The 21,881-nt window shown below is 30.2% G+C and overlaps 1 protein-coding gene across 1 annotated transcript; it reads left to right on the top strand.

The window, feature by feature from the left end:
- The first annotated feature begins 1,180 nt into the window (after window positions 1-1,180).
- LOC142330662 (sodium-independent sulfate anion transporter-like) lies at window positions 1,181-19,672 on the top strand. Its single transcript, XM_075376107.1, has 4 exons — window positions 1,181-1,256; window positions 8,030-8,253; window positions 15,775-15,922; window positions 19,503-19,672. The coding sequence occupies exons 1-4, from the start codon at window positions 1,181-1,183 to the stop codon at window positions 19,670-19,672; spliced, it is 618 nt and encodes a 205-aa protein (XP_075232222.1).
- Window positions 19,673-21,881: the final 2,209 nt, after the last annotated feature.

Here is a 21,881-nt window from a genome sequence, read left to right as displayed (position 1 = left end):
TAGGTTATAAACATTATTACTTTTGATGTAACTGTGAGTTTCATATTGTTGTGTTTAATTAATGCAGAATTTCTGGTTTTCGAGTGATTTTGAAGTGAAAAATTTGTTAAATCAAAATTCCACGAAAATGTGTAAATTCAGAAATTTTGTTACATTTGTGGTGAAATAGCATTTTCATCACAGAAATGCAATTTGACACCTCTTGTGAAGACTGCCTATCAGCATTATTTTGGTACGAAGGTACTGGACAAGGATATGTCATGTGCTCCACATATATGTTCCAACTCTTATTCAGTTATACTATGAGAATAACTGAAAAATAAAAAAACGACCTATGGCTTTTGCTACGCCTATGGCTTGGCGGAAGCCTTCAAACTACATACATAACTGCTATTTCTGCTTGACTCCACCTATAAAGGCAGGATTGTCAATGAAGAAAAGAAGAACAGTTCAATACCCTAATCTTATATCTGCTATTCGATCTATTCCACAGTCAGATAGTTTATCAGTTCCTACTCCACCTTAAAATTATGAGCTTGAAGTAGAAAATGAAGACAATATGGAAGAAGAACCCAACAAACCTTCCACATCCCACGACTCTGTTTTTGACAAAAAAGATGAAAAAAATGTCAAGGTCTCACAATACAGACATTATCATACAGATCTACTTTCTTTTTTTGAGAAGAAAAACAATCTTGTTGTTTGCTACAAAGTTAATGGCTTGATGAAATGTTTGAACCTGAATCATGATCCAACTGATTAGAGGCTATTTATAGACTCCTCCAAGCTTAGTTTGAAAGCTGTATTACTTCACAGTGGCAACCGTCTGTCTTCCTTCTATTCCTGTTGATCATGCAGTTCACATGAAGGATACTAGGCAAACATGGCAAACCTCCTAGACTGACATCAAATTTGCTGAACACAAGTGGAAAATCTGCGGTGAACTAAAAGTCATCGTTGTACTCTTAGGAATGCAACTAGGTACACTAAATACTGTTGCTTTTTATGTATGTGGGACAGTAGGGATAGGAAATCACATTATATTCAAGCAGACTGGCCTGTAAGAAATCTTAACTCTAGCAAGAAAAATGTCATTGCCAAGCCTCTTGTGGACCCAAAAGATGTTCTTCTTCCACCCCTTCATATAAAGGTGGGTTTGATGAGACATTTTGCTAAAAATATGAACCGAGAAGGACAGGCCTTTAAGTACATAAGAGACAAATTTCCTTCATTAAGTGTTGCAAAAGTTAAGGAAGGTATTTTTGTTGGGCCACAAATTCGACAACTTGTAAATGATCCTGAGTTCGACCGAATTTTGGAGGGGAAAGAAGAGGAAACTTGGCAAGCGATTCTTTGGATGAAGGCCTAAATCTTATGTAAGTAAAGTTTTTTGATATAACCAACCACTGGCCCAAAGGATAGAAATAATGGGCTTTTGAAGACAAAAAAAAACCATACCTATCCTTAATAGGCACAGTATTGAAATGGTTTTAAGTGGTTGTTTTGTCTGAAACAATTTTTGATATAACCAACCCTTACAGCAAGGGATGAACAAAATGTTGATGGTTGTAAGATGGGGCTTGTCGTATGCTAAACATGTGAAAAATTTTTTCACATGTAACCATTGTCATACTGAGTAAATTCTAAGCTTTTCTTAACTTTAAGGTGGACATTTTTTTATCCCCTCCTTAGCACTGGTGAATCATTCTTTCAACTTTTTTTTTTAATGTAATTATATTGATTTATTATTAATAATTATTAACCTCTGATTGTAAAAAAAGTTTACAATAAATGTTTGTAAATTTAATAATAAATGTAATTCAATAATAACAATAAAAAAAACCTGAAAAAATCAGAGGTTATTAGTAAAATAAAATTTTACGTACTTTTCATTTTTAAAAAAGGAAATGAAGTTGGATTCAAATCGATATGCCTTCCCCTTGTAAGAACCAAAAATTTCATTTGACTATAACTCTGGATCCAATGAAAATAAATACCACTTACATCGTTGAAAAGCTCTCAATGAGGGCTTATTACTGCAGTTAATAAAAACTTCAAAATCCAAATGTTTTGGATTTTGGGCTGTTTTTTGGACACTTTTGGTCAAGTCAATTGCAATGAAAAGAGGAGGAGCACAATTGGATGTTACAACAGCCCTAAATCCAAAATTTAAAAATTTTCCGCCTAATCGTTTTTGAGTTATGCATACGCACATACTTCCGTACAGACGTCACGCCGAAAATAGTCAAATTGGATTCAGGGATGGTCAAATGGAAATTTTCGATGAAATTTGAAAACCGAAATTTTTCGCAATCGCAATTCTTCCTTTACTTCGTACAAGGATGTAAAAATCGAGATTTATAAATAACACTTATTTAATTGGTCCCAAATTATTTTTATTGGTAACTGGTCCCTGGTTATTGAATTCACCGCTGTAACAATTCGATCTTGCAGATCTTGAAGAGTAGTATTGGTAAACCCGCAGGTTGGTCTAACGGTTAACTCTTCATCGCAAATCAGCTGATTTCGAAGTCGAGTGTTCTAAGGTTCAAATCCTTTTTTTTTCTTTTTTTCCGTATGAAGTGCGAAAATTTGCCTGAACCAAACGCCCAGCAGCCCCCACGTACTGGGTGTGTGGGGTTCACCGCCTTCGCGGTGGGAGCCACTAAAAACCCAATCCCACACGAAGGGTGAGCACCACCCGCGTCACAGGCACACTTCTCATTCATACTAATATTTACATAACACATTCAGACATTATTTACACTCAATATTTACAATTAATAATATATACAGTTCAAAATTTACACTACAGCTATGTCGGTCTCACACAAAGAAACGCGTTCCGCGGGAGCCACCGGTGACGACAACGCCTAGGCACCCCGCCATCCGCCCCTGAAGGCTGGCGTCCATCGCCGTCCTCAACCGACATCTCCGTTGTCCGCCTCGCAGTCCTCCTCCATTAATTTTTGCTGTAGCACCCTTTTAAACCAGCGGGCACACGCATCTATCCCTCACCGGAAGAGAGCATCAACCGCATGACTTCCCCAGGCAAGTTCAAACCGCCACGTGAATCTCTTACCTCCATCTGGGGCATACAAAGAAGGTGTGCTCCACTGTAACCACGTCATCACAATAATGGCAAGTTCTGTGCACCTCTTTCCGATCCTAAAGAGGTAGACCCCGAACGACCCATAACCCGACAACCACTAAGCCGTCCAGAAGTCCACCTCTCCATGCAGTCTATTGACCCAGGCAGCCACCTGCGGAATCTAAGTGTAGGTCCAGTAAGTACCCCTCCTTTGCGCTCCGCCAACTCTCCTGCCAGTCAGCCAGCATGCGGCCCCTCGCCTTCTCTCTACCATCTGTGGCTCTATCTCTTCTCTCTTTGGCCAACAGGTCCAACGGCAGCATACCAGCCACCATCAGTGAGGTATCCAATGATATCGTCCGGTAGAGCTGCGCCAGCCTCCTATAAATGCCATTCAATTTCCCGGCATTTCTCCCCACTCCAAAAGCCTCCCACCATACCGGTGCTGCATGCAATATCATCGATACCACGGTAGACGCCAGCATTCTGCGCTTGAATATCCTAGGACCCCTAGCATTGGCCATAATTCTCAGCAATGCCGAGGACATCCTTTCCGCCTTCATGGTCACTTGCTGCACGTGAAGTGAGAAAACTCCTTGACCTATGGAGACACACTCCTAAGTATTTGCCGCTTCCTTCGAGGCGATCATTTCTCCATGACAGCAAATGAGGGTATTCGCCAGTCTTCTCGTCATTGCTACAATTTCAGTTTTCTTAGCTGGCAGTTGCAGCCCCTGCGTCTGAAACCACGACTTGATTTTCTCAATGGTACTCGTAGCTATCCCCACCACCTTCTCCAGCTCCTTCACCATCACTACTACAGTCAAATCATCGGCGTATGCCACGAATTGTACTTCCGGCAGCCACTCCTGCCGAAGTAGGTCGTCATACACCACATTCCACAAGATGGGCCCCAAGACTGAACCCTGCATGGACACGACGATCTCCTCCGCCTCCTCCTCCTCAAACGTGATACTCAAGTTCCTTCCGCTGAGGTACAACTACATCATCCTCAACAAGTAAGGTGAAATCCCTTGCTCCTCCAACTGCCGCAATATGGACTCCCATCTCACCGCATTGAATGCATTAGCGACATTCAGGAAAACGACCAGGGAAATCTTCCTCACGTTCCTAGACCCCTGGCCGTCGCCTCTACCACTTCTGTCTCTTTTTTAACAGCATCCACTGAGCTTCTTCCTTTCCGGAAGCCATATTGTTTGTCCGAGAATCCCCCAGTTCTCTAACTCCTCCTGCAGCCTGTTTGCCAGAATAACTTCGAGAAGTTACCCCAGGCTACCAATTAGACATACCGACCGCCATAACCTTGTAACTCATTCCTTGTAACTCATTAAGTTGCCCTCTCTGCCAGTCCCTTAGGAAGGAGAACCACTCTCGCCATCTTCCATGGTGTTGGGAATCTCTCCTTAAACAGACATTCATTAAATACTTGCAAAAAAATTATCCACCAACGCCCTCATCGCATGGTTCAAATCCTAGCAAAGGCAGGAATAACATTTTTACGGATTTGAATACTAGATATCAGTGTTGTTCGTTGATTGGGATTAAATTAACCACACATCTCAGAACTGGTCGATCTGAAACTGTACAAGACTGCACTTCATTTACATTCATACATATCCTCATTCATCCTCTGAAGTAATAATACCTTACGGTAGTTCCGAAGGGAAAAAAAGATAATAACCCTGAAATAAAAGGTTACAATATACGTATATTTGTTGTTTATATTCTAATGTCTACATATTACAAAATAGAATTATAAACGAGTGTTCTAAAGTAATAAAAAATATTATTACATTTGCCATTTAAAAATTAAAGAGATAAAATATTTTATGTAATAGAACGTAATAATATTAAAAATGCTTATCTTATAAAAACAAAATTTATTAAAAAAATACGAATAATACATCTGTAATGTCAAGCATATAATAAATTATAATATGAAAACAAGTTTAAATTTAATGTTATGATACAATAGGAATAGGATAGGGCAGCTTACATTTTAATAGCAACGCATCACTTTATATTTAAATGACTTGAAAATAATGACGTGTTATTTAATATAAATGAGGTCATGGTTTCAAATGGAATTTTATTCAAAATCAGTAAAAGATCTTTAATAATTAAAAATAATTTTTTTTATTTTTATGTAAAATATCTATTTTGCAGACGGAATGAATTATCCAACTTTAAGGGGTAGTTAACGGGAAAACCACCAAATTACAAAATAGTTTATTTCGTTATATTTTTGAACAATCTAATGTTTTAGGTAGATTTCATAAAAAAACTATCTATTGTAATGGATAGCATGATTCGACTTCCGGAAAATTTCGATATATCTTCGCTTTTCACAGCCCTCCAGACACCAAAAACACCGTCAGCTCAAATGTTTATTTATACATATATATATATATATATATATACAGAGTGATTCAAAGAAACGGGAAATTTTAAAAATTAAATAACATTAATGAAAAATTTTTTTTTGAAAATGAATTTTATTTCATGTAATTGTACAAATGTTGCCATTTTAGCATACATACATTTTAGTTTATTTTTTAAAGATTACATCTTCCAGGTGACCTCCTATTCTACGTCAACACTCACGAAGACTCTTCGTTAAATTGTTCATGGTTTGACATAACATCTCAATTGGAATTTCCGCAATTGCTTCTCGGATCTATGCCTTTAGTTCTTCCGTTGTAGCAGGTCTACTTTAGAACACTTTGCTTTTAAGGTGACCCCACAAAAAGTAATCGCAAGCGGAGAGATCAGGTGATCTGGGAGGCCATCTAATGTCACCATTTCGTGAAATGACACGTTGTCCAAACAATCGGTGTACAGCTGCCATCGATATTCGTGCAGTATGTGACGTTGCTCCGTCTTGTTGAAACCAGGCTTTGTTAAGAATTGGTGGAAATCTCTTTTGTTGTTCCACAACAAAGGTTTCAAGCACGGCTACGAACGAGCCGACGTCACTGTAAACGCAAGACCGTTGTCATCCTCAAAAAAAATAAGGGCCTATAACAAAGTAAGATGACATAGCACACCGCACGGTCACTAACTGGCTGTGCAACGGACGCTGGTGTAGCTGCGTAGGATTTTCTTGTGGCCAGTATCTGAAATTTTGCTTGTTAATAAATCCACTGAGGTGGAAATGCGCTTCGTCTGACATCCACAGTTCGTGAACAAACTCTTCGTTATCATTTATCTTCTGAAGCATTATATTACAGAATTGTGCTCGCACAACTGCATCTTCGGTTTCAGTTCTTGGACGATCTGCAACTTGTATGGATGGAATTGCAAGTCCTTCACTAACATTCTTCGTACACTTGAACTATGCAATTGTAAAGATGCTGAGAGACGACGGATTGACCGATGTGGACTTCGTGTGACAGCATCTTGTAAGCTTGAACATTCTGTGGTGTACGGACGGTTCGCTCACGGCCTGGAGATTTCTTTTTCATTGCCAAACCAGTTTCCTCAAAATTGAATATCCAAGTTTTAATTGCATGTGCTGATGGAACACGGTCGTGCCGTCCCAGATTAAAATGACGGCGAAATTCTCTACGCGCTCCCTCCACACTGTCATTGTTTTTGTAAAACGCTTTGATAGCAAATGCACGTTGCGCACACTCCAAGGATCCATGACAACTAAATGGCAGGTTAGGTTAGAGAGGCTGGCGCCACTTATCAAGTGGTACCAATCGCCCACGGCTACCAACACAACTTTCAAAATTTCCCGTTTCTTTAAATCACCTGTATATATTTCACTTTCTTGTGGACACGATAACTGCCGTAATTTTGCGCAATCAGTTTCAAATTGTTTCTTAAAAATAACTCGTCCAAAAATCTCGGTCGTTTGCTAACGTCCAGAATCAGACCATGCGAATGGAAAGGGGGGGCTTTTTTGAAAAAACAAAATATCGCTATAACTTTGTTATTAATTAAAATATCGAATTTGTTTAAAATTCCTATTTTTGGATAAGGATCTAAAACTTATCTAAGAAAAGTTTTTTAATATCATCAACCATTGGCCCAGGAGGTTGAAAAAATGGGGTTTCAAACACAAAAAAATCATACCTCCCTATAGGCACATCTTAATAAGTCGTTAGTCCCCTAAACATTTCCTAAAACCTTTGACTGAAACAATTTTTGATATGACACCAACCCTTACGGCAAGGGATGACCAAAATGTTGCTGGAATTGTAAGATGGGACTTTTCGTATGCTGAACATATGAAACTTTTTTCACATGTAACCATTGTCGTATTGAGTAAATTTGAAGTTTTCCTTAATTTAAGGTGGAAATCTTTTTTATTCCCTACGTAGCACCGGTGAAATCTACCTCTGCCTTCTAGCATGCCAAAAGGGATTTTTTTTTATCTATATGTTAAAACAAGTATTTATGTTTATATGTTTTCTGATAACCTTTTCCACACATAAGCAAGTTTAAACCAGCGGTATTTTGGTAGTTTGTGGCAAGGCGTATAGAAATTAGGGATTTGGAAATTGGTTTGGGATTTTTTGATAGGCTTAAAGGATTATGCTTTAGGGAGAATTTATTTAAGGAAACATTTTTGTGTGTTTGGTATAATGGGTTTGTACTTGTTAATGAAATTTTTAATTGTAATTTAAAATTGGTTGGTTGGTCATCGGGTAAGTTCTGCAATATTGTTTCAAGTGTAATAAAGACCCTTAATGATAACTTTTGTGTTACTCTTGTCAGATTTGACAAGATGATGTTATTAATTTCGTTTTAATTTTTCAATACAACACATCTTTGAATTGAGGGCGGTTTTACTAATTATGTGGTTTATTTACAATAGCAATCACAAGTCAATTTGTTGTAAACTTTGTATGTATGTATAATATTTTCTTCTTAATTGAAATTTGGATTAAATTTACAATCTGTTAACAGAATATGTAGTTAATTTCATATCATTGCCAGTAGCAGCTGGATTTATTAATGGAGCATCATTGAATATAATAATATCACTGACACCAGGTTTAATTGGATTACCACCAACAAGAGGTACCTTTGTTGTCAAGTTGTTAGAACTATTTCATGTTATTTCATACACACGATATTGGAGTGATTTTCCATTAGGAATTACATGTATTATCATACTTACTGTCTTGTTTGTAAGTAAGAAGATTCAGTACTATGTATATAAATAATATATATATATATATGTTTGTTAAGTTAGATATTAGCAAATTCCATTTTTTTTTTTAACTTTTTATTTTACAATTAATTTTATACTTAATATAAATTTATTACTTATTAATTGTAATTATTATACACTTTATATTTTGCCTACTTGCTAACATAATACATTAAACATACATGTTTAATTATAAATATATTTTTTTCTGGAGATGTTTAACTGATTGTTGGATATCAGCTTTGATGTATTTGCTTGTGATGTATTTTCATCTGATACTTTTCTAACATATGGAACCCTTTACCCCTGAACATAACATTTTCCCATTCTTCTTTATTTCAGTTAGCATGTGCTTTGGCCACAAGAGCCTCTTTTGCACATTGCTGGTGTTAAAAGCTGCTTTTTAGCTGGTTGATGAGCTTTCCATCCAGTCGCAAGACATCTGCTTCTTAACAGTTGTCACATGTAAATTTATTCCACTGATTGCTAATTCTCAATTTAAGTCCACAGCAGATAATTTTGGATCAAGTTCACTTTTTCTCGCTAATGAGCTATTCTGTATTGACTAGCTTTTCTTTTAGGCAATATTTGCCTTACCTTTGAAGTGAAAATGAACCAGAATCTTTAAATTGTTTTAAAATAGCATTCACTATCCCTAGTCCAACACCATACTCATTTGTAACATGAAAATTGCTAAATAACCTCACATTATACAGAAAACTTAAAGAATGACTGTGGTCAAGGAAAACTTATGGAACAGCATAGATATAAACAAAATTTTTTTTTGATATCAGTATAATTTTGTTACAAATAGTTTTATTTATATTACAGAAATTTTCATTTATTGAGCGAAAGGAATGATAACTGCAAGAATCTTACCATACAGTTTACAATTTCATTGTAATTTTTTTGGATATATATATATATACTTGTATACGCACATTTTAAAAGTAATTTTTAACACACACTGACAAATGTTAAAAAAAAAGTATGTATTTTTTTAAACGAAATTAATAACAGATTTTTATAATAGAAATGTTTTTTCCGTACAATATGTAATAAAAATGTTTTACCTATAATAGAAAAGTCTTACCTTTTTTGATATCAGTATCATTTTGTTAAAAAAAGTTTTATTTATATTACAGAAATTTTTCTTTGTTAAATGAAAGAAATATGTGTGAGACTCTTACCATATGGTTTACAATTTCATTGTAATTTTTTTTTATATCTGCATTTTGTTAGATTCTTTAATTTTTTTTTTTATGAATTACTGATTGTTATCTTATGAATTTATTATTAAAATTTATTGCCTTTAAAGAACAAACAAATATATATTTTCTTAATGTCTTGGCTAATTTTTTTTTGTTGATAGTCATATCATTAACTTCATACAGCATTTTTAATAAAACCTAGTATAATGACCTTCACGAATCGAAGTTCCGTGATTTAATATTGCACTTATTCCTTTTTAATTGTAACCCTCGATTTTTATCGTATCCGTGAACACACTTTTTATATTATTAAATGAACTTTTTTTTATTTCATCATCAGTTCAAATAGTTCTAATCGTAGAGTAAAAATTTTACCAATCGAATTTATTCTTTTTTATGTAACAAATCCTTGATGCCACATTTACAACACTTTTCTAATATTCGTGTTTTTTTGCTCTTTATTAGCAATTATAATTTCTTGTAAACGAATACTTTTTCTTATTTTATTTTTTTTTTTAAGGAAGTGATGGGAATTAAAAAAATAGTTTCATCTTCAGTACTTTCATTTACATAAAATCATTTACTATTAAAACAAGCTGTAGTATATTTTCTTTTAATATTTATTATTTCAAGTGCATTATAAAGTTTTGTGCGCTACCTAGTACTTTTCTTTTTTTCTTTTTCCTGTTTAGCCTCCGGTAACTACCGTTTAGATAATTCTTCAGAGAATGGATGAGGATGATATGTATGAGTGTAGTCTTGTACATTCTCAGTTCGACCATTCCTGAGATGTGTGGTTAATTGAAACCCAACCACCAAAGAACACTGGTATCCACCACGATCTAGTATTCAAATCCATGTAAAAATAACTGTCTTTACTAGGACTTGAACACTGTAATTCTCGACTTCCAAATCTTTATAAATACCAAATCTTTATTTTTTCTTTAAAATTCAATTTCTTTATCAGTTTGAATTAATATAGCTTGTTAAAAATGATATTTCATTTTATACAACCCAACATTAAATTATGAAAACTTAATACTGGTAAATTAAATAAATAATTATAATAAAAATCTAAAATTTATGCATGAAATGGACACGAGTAGAAAAATAAATTTGTTAATGTAAGCATAAAAATTAATTATGAAAAGAAAATTTATGTAAAATACAGGTAATATAAAATTACATTTAATAATTATAACAGTTATTATATAAGAAAAACAAATCAAAGCAAATGTTCAAAGAAAAACAAATGTTTTTTCCAAGTCAGATTTTGAAGCTAGATAGAGCATTTAAAAATAACTGCATAAGATTTTTATAAAGCAAATAATTTGAACAAAAATAAACTTTTTGTTGATTTTGCCACAGCTTGAAGCTTGTGGGATATGAAAATGGAATTTTTGCAGCGTATGAAAAAATGGTATTCCTGACTGGGATTCAAACCCAGGACCTCTGGACAAAAGGCAGAAATGCTAACCACTCTGCCATGAAGATCGACACACTGTATCACAATTGTAGATTATAACACTAATACTGAAATTTCAAAAATAATTAGAATAACAAACAGTTGAAAATATTTGATTTATAAACAAAAAATATTTTAATGTACATAGTATTATGTATGAAGACAATTTCATTAAATTAGCTAGCAAGGTAAAAACATTTACAATAGAAATCATGTACATGGCTTTGTCATAATTCAAATTAGTAATATATGCTGACTCCTGCAAAATTTATATAAATTTAAATTGCGCACAAAGTTAAAGGAAAGAAAAAATAGTTAAACATAGTGTTTTTCATGTTCTATTATTTATGCATGTTTAGTAGTTTTGGAGTGATCCCATTTCATTAGAATATTTTATAAAATTTAAATAATAACATTAATTTATAATATAAATAACAAAATATTAATTAAAAATTTTTAAGTACTAAATGAAAAAAGTAAGGAGAAAAATAATTTTAATAAATAAGAATAATAAAATAACGTAATTAGTTATTTAAATTAAAGAAGCATCTGGTTTTGCTGATATGATTTGCAGTTTTCTAAATTACACATATAATTTATATAACTGCAATTGAAATAAATTTTTTTTTTCATTTTATTATTGAATAAAATATTACTAGATATATCTCATTTATTCATTTTATTTATGTTAATGATTCTAATATTAAGAAAGCTATTAGAAATCACTTTGTAAATGATTTTCAAGAAACAAGCAAAGCTTCTTTTCAGATTACAGTTAACATACAAAACCAAAGTGGTATACCATAACATTACCTGAATGTCAGTAGATCTGGAAGTACATTACAATCTTAGTTCATTTATGCAAACTGTTACACTAAAATCCAATAATTTTTTTTACTATATCAGTACACATTCATGCTATTTATTTATGCTGATTTATGACAAAATTATGTTCAATTAAAATATACTTATAGTTTTTATAATGAGGTATATCAATTTAATAGTGTATGAAAAATGCCAAGGTAACAATTTTTGGATTGATACCAAGACTGGGATTGCACCTACCTTCCAGACTACATAACGTAATAACCATGTACTTGACACCGCACCAGAATTTTAAAATTAAGCTGTGAGTAAAGGATTCATAAGAATAAGTTCATCATGCAGCGTATTTTCACTTTTATTGTCACTGTTGGTCTTAATCTTTTCATTTAAAAGACTGACCTCTATGGCTGAGTAGGTAGTACCTCAGCATTTCGTGTGCAGGTCCCAGTTTGAATCCCAGTCAGACATGGCCTTTTTATACACTACCAATTTCTACCAGGCTAGAAAGAAATTAAATTAAGAAATTTTGGGATAGAAAAGATATTTTTTGTTTATTTGTAGCAAGTTAATGAATTAAATGTGTGCTCAACAAATGTATTTAGTGAGCCAGGAAATAAATTTTGAATTTGATGATATAAGAGTCTCCCTCTATCTCTATTTACTACATCACCCTCTTATCTCTATTCATTTCAAAATAAATTAATTAATTTTAGAAAATTTAATAATGATTGCATAAAGTTATATATGAAGGTAATCAATTTTAATGTGTTTGATAAATAGGCTTTTACTTACATCCTGATAATGTTAGGGGAAGACAGCCACCTTGTGACAATCTCAATCACCACACCACTCTCGCCATTACTAGCCCTGATGGGCTTTTCCAGAGGTTATCTTTTAGAGCCTCTAAATTTGTTAACACAATACTGTTATCAGTTTGGCATCTGTCAGAAGGCCAAACTCTTCTATATCTAAGTTCAATTATACTATGCACTCAGATCATTACTTGATTGAGTGTTTAAACACCAAAAATACAATCCTCATACAACAAAACAATTTTTGATCGCAACAATGACAATTTTGTCCTAAAATTTAATTTACTCAAGTCCTCTTGATTTACTTAAAAATCAAGAAACAAATTCACATATTTAATAAGCATCTAATGGAAACATACTGATTTCAATGTGTTTGATATATATGCTTTTATTTACAGTTTGATAAAATTTAATAAATTTATTTGAATAGTTTGCAGTTTTGTATAAGTAAACAAATACTATACATTTAAAAAATAAGCATGCAGTTTGTGCAATTTATTAACAAAATTTGTAAAATTTATTAACTATATATTCTAATAAAACAAAGAATTTAGTGATAGAGGTCCAAGGACTAATATTTACAAATAAAATACAAAATGATAGAAGTATGCGACTGATGAAGTACTTTGAGGCGATAATACTTAAGGAAAGTGATAGTCAAAAAGAAAAGAGAGCAGGATTGCATAATGGAAAAAGGTTACATAGATGTTAAATTCAGTTCTGGGATTAAAGAGATTTTGAATGATTTAAAAGAAAAATCAGAAGTTCAATAAAAAAATATGTGCTTACATATGGTGTTGGGAGTTAACTGAAAGAAATACAAAGAAGATCTTAGCAAGCCAGATAGATTTCTTGAGAAGAAGTATGGCTCCAGTTTAGATGTATGTAATAAAAGAGATTATGAGATGGATGGATTAAAAAATGGATGTATTGGAAGGTACTGAAGAAAAAAGTATAAAATGGATGGACATTTGTGAAGAAATGGGTAGAGATGGGTAGAGAGATAGATGACCTATAAAATGTTGAACTGCAGAGAAGAAGAAGGTAACCTGTAAACCAGTGGTTGGATGGTGTTGTGGAGGGTATGAGAAAAAGAGGTTTTACAGGAGATAAATGGGAAGATAAACAAAAGTATCAATTGGGATGTGAGAAAGAGCACGACTTAGCTGTAAGCAAAATACATTATTTATATATATATATATAAATCTATATATTTGATTGCAAATATAATAATGTATAATATAATAATATTTTTTCAGCCTCTTCAAAATACAGAATTAGAGAACACACTTACCTTTACTTTTTTATGTTCATCAAAACATTTTCAGGCTCAAGCCTGATATTCAGTGATAATTCAGTGATATTTTCTATTTTAATCAATTTTTCCTTGTCTACATTTACACATAATTGTTTGTTAATAAAATTTTAAACATTTAAAAAATTTCAGAACAAATATTTGTTCAGTCAAGAGAATGAAAAAGTATTGCAATAACTATAAATTTATCAATCAATATCTTCTTATCATTGCATGCCAACTTAAACAATTTTAATAAGAATATCCCCATCAAATTCGGTTTGCAGATTTATAAGGCTGAATTAACGTTTACATTTATGTATATACAATTTTTCTAGAATTTCTAATTTGTTATTACTATTTTCATGTTCAATATTTACTTTTTTGATAATTTTTAAACTAGTTATTATTATTACTTATTAAATGGTCAGCTACACTTGAGAAACCCATTTTTCTATTTTTAAATGATCTAAAATATTTATTAAATCTATCTTTAAAGAACCTATTCGTTTTACCAGTACATATCTTTTTGCAATTGTTGCATTATTTTATAAATACCAGAAGAATCACATTTATTTTTTACTTTTTAATTTATGCATCAATCAAGTTTTCTATAATTTTATTTGTGTAGGAGTATTTTTTACAAATATTTTCACTATTTTTATTTATGGGTATTAAGTAATGTTTGTGTTATTGAAAAATTCTGAATTATATTTTTTATACTTATATATTATCAATTAATGATGTACAATATCCATTTTTTATAGATATATTTTTTATACTATTTATTTCATTATACAATTCCTGTTTATAATTTATGTATTTTATTGCTCTATTTATCATGTTTTTAAAAATATTAATTTTTTTGGGACCAAGGAAGGTTAGAATTTTTGTTTATAATGATTTCATTTGAGGTATTTTTTTTGTAGTCCAGTTATTTGATTGTTTTTATTTATTTTAATATTTATCTAAATAATTTATTTTTCTTTATATTCCATTTCAAATGTAAATTTTAATGTTTTACAATAAGAATTTAATTTATTTAAAACTATTTCATGTTCATTATTTATAATGAGTAATATGTTCGTTATTTATAACAAATATACTCTATAATTGACACAGAATGATAAGATGAATCATGTATGAGTAGGGGGATCTATTACAACAAAGGTGGGGATAAAATATTGTTATCTAGGAGGAATTGACCAGTTAATTTCTTAATATGTAAGAGAATTTTGTGTGATATGTGAATGAATGAGTATTGGTCATCTGAGGAAGCTTAGAGAATTCGAAGTGAAGTGTAATGTTTTTAATTTATATGTCTATATAGTTGATTGGTTAACCCAAGAGATTAATAAAGATATTTTTAAGTAAAATGTGTCTTGCTATTTTATATATATATATATCTTAGAATGAACATTGAGGAAGGTTTGCATTATGTAGGATAACTGATAGTAGTTAACAATATAGTTAGAGAACTGACAAAATTATTGTAAATTTAGAAATTTTCTTTTTTACAGATTTTTTTATTGCCTTTTTTTTATTTTTTTACAGATTTATTTGTAGCAAATTTTAAGTGTATAATTGATACAATTTTAATGAAAGTTGTTGAACATTTTTCAAATACTGCTATATAAAAATACTATAAATACTAGAAAATACAGCTTTTAGGTCATTAAAGAGATAATAAAAAAAATTTTACCTAAAAAGTTGCAAACTGTTAAAACATAATATAAAAGATAATAAATATCCTGCTAATAATATTATAATCATATTTCTCAATAATGAAAGAATAATTTATTCAACATAATAAATTAAGTACTTTTTTATCAACTATTTGTAACTGCATATAATTAGTGTGTAACTTAATTGTATAACATGTTTGTTATAGATACTAAGCAATATCAGAATAAAATATACATGTGTAGAAAAGACACTAAAATTAATATCAGCATCAAGCAATGCTATCATCATTTTATCTACTACAGCTGCTACAGGCTTAATGGACAAATACTCTGAGCAACCGTTTATTGTTGTAGGTAAGCTTTATAATAATATTTACAATAGCCATTATTTTATTAATTATTTTAGAATTAAAATAGCTTCTTCCTGTATCAATGTTCAAGACAACGTATAAAATTATTATTAATAGAGAGCAATATGTTACAATCATAAGAAAAAAAACAAATAAATAAAAATAGTAAAGAACGAGAGATTATGATTAATTCTTATTTAAAAATGTTAAATGTTCAAAGATGAAATCTGATTGAGAAATGATTATTGCATGTTCTAATATTCATTCTGCTTTGAGAGAATTATATTGAACTAGATCCATTTCATTTTTATTATTCCAGATGTGGAGTATGTTAATAAAATGTTATAACTCGATTATTAGCTTTCATTGCGGACAGATGAATGCTGTGGATTATCATTTGTATACTGGTTTGATTATGAAAACCAATAAACTCTATTTATTCATGTTACAATAAAGCTATAAAGGATATTAATATTTTTATAGGAGCTTATTTTTGTTCCATAAAATTGAGTCATTTATTTAAATTTCTATCTGAATTGTGAAATTTTTAAACATTTGAGGTGTAAGCTGTATTCATTGAAAAGCTAAATAATAAAGAGTAATAAAAAAATTTACTTACAATGATAAAAATTAATTGTGATGAACATAAAAGATTATTCAATTGTTTTTTCATTCAAATAATAAAGAAAATTTATATTACATGTTGTTGAGTGTTAGATTTAAAGGCTTTTTGAATGAAGGAAGTTAAGTATGATGCTAATAATATGTGTGCTTAGGATGGTTTTGCTGTTCATTCCCAGGTAATCTTTAAAGGAAAATGAGAAGACAGAGAAAGAGTAGAGTTTCAACTGATTGAATTTATCATATTATAACTGATAATAAACTGGCAATTAGTGAATAGTTGAAAAAGTTAAGAGTGTTTAAAAATGGTAGAAGAATTATAAAGAGAAAATAGTCTATTAAAAAAGAAAGTGAAGTTGTTAGAATAAAGTTATTCCAGTTTTATAGTGAATTTTCAAGAGAATACATTGTATGTGTTCAAAAAGGTGGCAATTGTGTTACAGTACATTCAAATGTTGGTCAATGTGGATGAATGTCGATCCATATGACTGGGGTTCTCCATATGACTGAGATTGTAGAAGCCTGCTGGCATTGCCATTAAGTTTATTAGGAGAAATTTTCATACAGAAGAAGAATCAACTAGGGACTTGAGGTTAACAAAAGATTTTCTAGTCAATAGGAATGAAAATCACTAGCTTGCAAGGAAGAAGTTGTAGAAAGCTAAAAAATATACAAAGCAGAATGGCTTTAAATATTTATGGATATATTAGAGTATCATTTCAATGAGAATGGAAAATAAAACTGTTGTGATAAGTGTAAAATATGCTGAGAATTTAGGTAAAATCCTGATAGGTTTCATAATTTTTTAATTATTTGTTGTTATGTTACTGTTATTATTATTATTAAAAATTGTGCATTTTATTGACTTATTAATAATAATTATTTAAGGTATGTTGATAATATTTATTGTTAATGTTAATAATAAACACCACATATTTTTATTCTTTTCCAAATTTCTCTTTCCAATTACTCTTACCAATTCTATTGCATTCTATTGCTCTTGAATAACAATTGTAAAATCTATTGTACTGAGTAAAAATTTTAAATCATAGTCTCTTTACTAATGTAAACAATGAAGTTTGCTTTTCAAGCATACTGTGATTGAAACTTCAAAACAGGTTAGTATGTTACAAGTAACTAATTCCACAAGAATTTTATTATTTGTATATTCATTATGTTACTTCATATTTCATTTTCTTTTAAATTATGATTTTTTTTGTTTTTATTGAATTTAACAGTACTGTTAAGTTTTTAATTCGTATTTAATAAGTATTGTTAAGTTTTAACTTTTTAATTGGGTGTGATAAAATAAAATTATTTTAAATACTTTTAATTTACTTTTTATAACTTTTATTTTAATTATTGTGAATTTACTTGTTTGGTTTAATTTAGTTTTAGTAACTTTGTAAAAGGAATGGAAACTTTGTTAATTTGATTAATAATTATGTAACATTTTACCTTTGTAAATATGTAGGGTAAAAGAAATTTTGGAACAAAATTAGGAAGCAACTATTAACTATTTCAGAGGTCAGAACTGCTAAATTGGCCCTAACCAAGTAGTATGTTGATCACTTGTCATTATCATTTCATGTAAAGAATTAAAATTGGCCTTGTTTTGAATATAAAAAGATTGGAATAACAGTGTTAAGGGATCTAGACTGCTGAAAATTTATAGTGGCTAAAATTTAGAGCCACTTAATTTTGTGGCTGCAGTAGTAAGTCTGTTAATAAGTATGTTCACATTTGAATTAACAAAGAATATATTATTATGTAAATTTGGATGTAATGTTGGATATGAATTTGTATTTAGGCACCCACTCACTATGGACTGCACAACTCTGCAGGTTATTATAACCAGGTTATTATATATCTGCAGGATATTATAACTTGTGATATTCTTAGTATGGATCTTGTTGTTCATTACACAATAACTGGGAGTCTGTCAAACCCATGGAACACAAAATGGTTAAGAAGTTATTAAGAATACAAAAATGGGATGAAAGGGCACCCATACAATATTTCGTGAGATTGAGGCTGGCTGGTATAACACATTACTACTGACCAGGCATTTTAAGTTAACTAGCTATAATTATTGTAACAAAAAGTTTTTTTTTCCAGAAAGTTAGATAGTGCTCAAGAGTTAATTCAAGCTCCCTAATGGAACAACCTTCCCCAATTAGCAAGCAAATAGTCAAATATCATAACTTTTAAATGATTCAAACAATGCAATTTATTTCATTGATCACGTTTTTCTTAAAATATTGAATTTACTGTACTGTACTGTTGTTAATTTTTTAAAACACTTATTATTTACAATGACTTTGTTCATTACTTTTACTAGATACATATTTTGGCTCAATAAGTAAAATTTGAAGTTAACAAGTAACTTCAGCAATTTGAATGAAAAAATATAAATGAAATAATAAAGTCTTCATTTAATTATCCGCTTGCTGGATTTTATAAGCAGCAAATAAATATCAAGATCATTGTGAATTTGAACAAATTAAATTAACAAACTTAAAAAATTAAATGAAAAAGATAAATTAAATAAAAATACAACACAAAATCAAATATATCATTTGTTTGTATATAAAGGAGGTTTCATTACCTTTTTAAAATTGTCACCATCAACAAAGCCACCAAAGGAGATGCTGCCAGTAAGTTTCAAAGATCAAGGAATTTGTTCTTTTAAAGAGCAGGAAACGTTATTTGGAAGTTGTCACCTAATATTTAATAATTTAAATTTTTAACAATTATATAAATGAAATATATTGAAACTGTAAGTTCTGAAAATATAAATTTAAAATTTTGCTTTGTAACCAACACTATTTAGAACACCACACTACCTTCTATCTGAATAAAGAAAATTGTAGTTAGATTATAAATATTAACATTTATCAGTTTATACTAGTACTTATTAGTATAAATATGAATTTAAAATCAACAGCATATCTTTTTTTCAGGCACAGTAAAAGGAGGTTTTAGGATGCCTGCACTGCCTCCATTCCAAACATCAATTGATAATACAACATATAATTTTAAAGAAATGATTTTCAAATTAGAAGGAGGCCTTATAGCAGTTCCACTTGTATCTGCATTAGCTACAATATCATTAGCAAAATCTTATAGTTAGTTTTCTATTTTAATAATTTTATAATTGTAAAAAAAAAACCTTATGTATATAATATTTTAAATAATTCCCTAGACAAGAAATTATTTTTTTTGCTCATTGACTGATTAGTTTGTGGTGAAATAATAGTCTTCTCCTGTTTTGAAAAAAAAGTTGGGAAACATTACTATGTTAATAATTTCAAAAGTTTAACTTCATTTCAACATGTTGATCTATCTATTGTTTTTATTCAGTCAGCAGACCATCAAATGCGACAAGAATGAATGACTGATCTTTAGAGCTACTGAAAGATAATATGCAACAGTTTTTGATGATGAATAGCAGGAGTTTGAAAGAGAAAGCTTCACAAGCAAACTGAGAATTTCTAATATGATTGTAATTTTTATTCTAAACAATTAATTACTTTCCTCTGAACAGGCTTAACTTAAATCTTGTTGCATTTTAGTTGATGCAGTTATCTTATAATTACTGTTTAGATAAAGCCCAATTTTTCTAAATTGCATGTAATAATCATATTAAAAGGGTCCCTTTTATAAAATTTGTAGATATTTACTTTGATTCTCATTAAACTGGTCCAACCAAACTTTGTAATAAAACTAATTATATTTTATAGTTTTTTAGGATTTTATCCATTTTATATTCAATTTACTTTTTGAACATTTATTGTGTACTGATCAATTCCATTCTTTCCTTTGGAATGGAATTCAGTGGATCAGCCTTGTAAATCCTACATTTAATGACTATAAATATGGAAATAAAGGTATTTAGAACTGCTTTCCACATGTAACATAATCATTCAGGCCCAATGAGATCAGATTAAATTAACTTTTTTTTTCATTTTTATTTTTTTTTAGTTTATCTCTAGATTTTTTTGATATCAAATTTTGCTCATTATTCATCATTATTAACTTATAACATGTTGATTCAATTAACTTTCACCATGCCAGAAATGATCCTTACAGGAGATGTTCTATATATTTTAGTAAACTGCCTCAATACCTAAGAATATTAGAAGGAAATAGATTTAAAAAAAAAAATTATTTGTTAGCATTGCTAATCGATAAGTGAGTAGTACCTTACAATGAATTTTTAAACTATGGTTACTGTTATTTATTACAACTAATGTATTTATTGGAAATATCCATTTCATCCATATCTGTAGTAATTACTTTTAATTGCTATACTTATTTTTTATAATCAAGTATTCATCGTATTTCTTATTTTACAGATTATTTCTATTAATTATGAATTTGTAACAATTACTAACAGTTTTTAGCTATGATAATTCTATAAACATGTGATGTTGATTTATCATCGTATATAGCTTCTTTCAATAAAAATTAATTTATTATTATTATTCATTTCTGTTGAGACTCAATTCAAATAATTGAAGTTATGGAATACAAAGTTGGCATAAAGTAAAGAGGCCTATAATCAAATTTTTTCTTATTCTGTTTGAGTACATAACAAGAATGCTACTCTTAAACGAAAGCATGTAATTTCATTTAAATAGAAGAATAAGGTCTTCTATCTATTTAAATTTGGAGAAAATTAGGATTAAGAGGCTAGACTATTTAAAATAATTGCTTAAAAAAATTTTGAGGCAGCATAAATATTGATGATACTAAACATTGGTAATACATGATGTTTCCTTGGCCCTTAAGTTAGTTTGATATTTAGTACTTAAAAGAGAAAAACAGTGAAGTGGTGTTAATCAAAAAATATTTTGCACTATAAAAATTTCCTGAAATAAAAACGAGATTTATACTTTTTTCATTAGTTAAAGTGCATTACTCATCATTGAAAATTGATGAGAACAAGTCAATTTTCAATGATGAGTGATTTTACACTCGCTACTTAATTACAAAAGAATGTAAATTGAAGACTGCAGAGCAACATTGCATTTCACTTCATTCAGTTTCATAAATAACACGTGTTATTTCTTAATCATTGAGAATCATAATCATCAGTTGTAATGGGTAAATGTAATTTGTCAACACTGGTCCTGGAAAAGCACTGATTTTGTTGGTATGGCCGCAATACTCATAGAACAACTGATATGGGTTAACATACTTCCCAAAAATCTAACATTGATTTTGAATAATGGAACCAGAATACATTTTTGTTAAAAAATAACTGTTAAAAATGTACAATTAGTACATTTTCATGTGTAGGAATCATATTTGAATGGATGTAGATGTATATATATATA

This window comes from Lycorma delicatula, chromosome 9, assembly GCF_047948215.1.
Source record: "Lycorma delicatula isolate Av1 chromosome 9, ASM4794821v1, whole genome shotgun sequence".
NCBI classification, from domain to species: Eukaryota; Metazoa; Arthropoda; class Insecta; order Hemiptera; family Fulgoridae; genus Lycorma; species Lycorma delicatula.
Note: the sequence above shows the minus strand (reverse complement) of the source record. Positions and strands in the feature narration are given on the sequence as shown.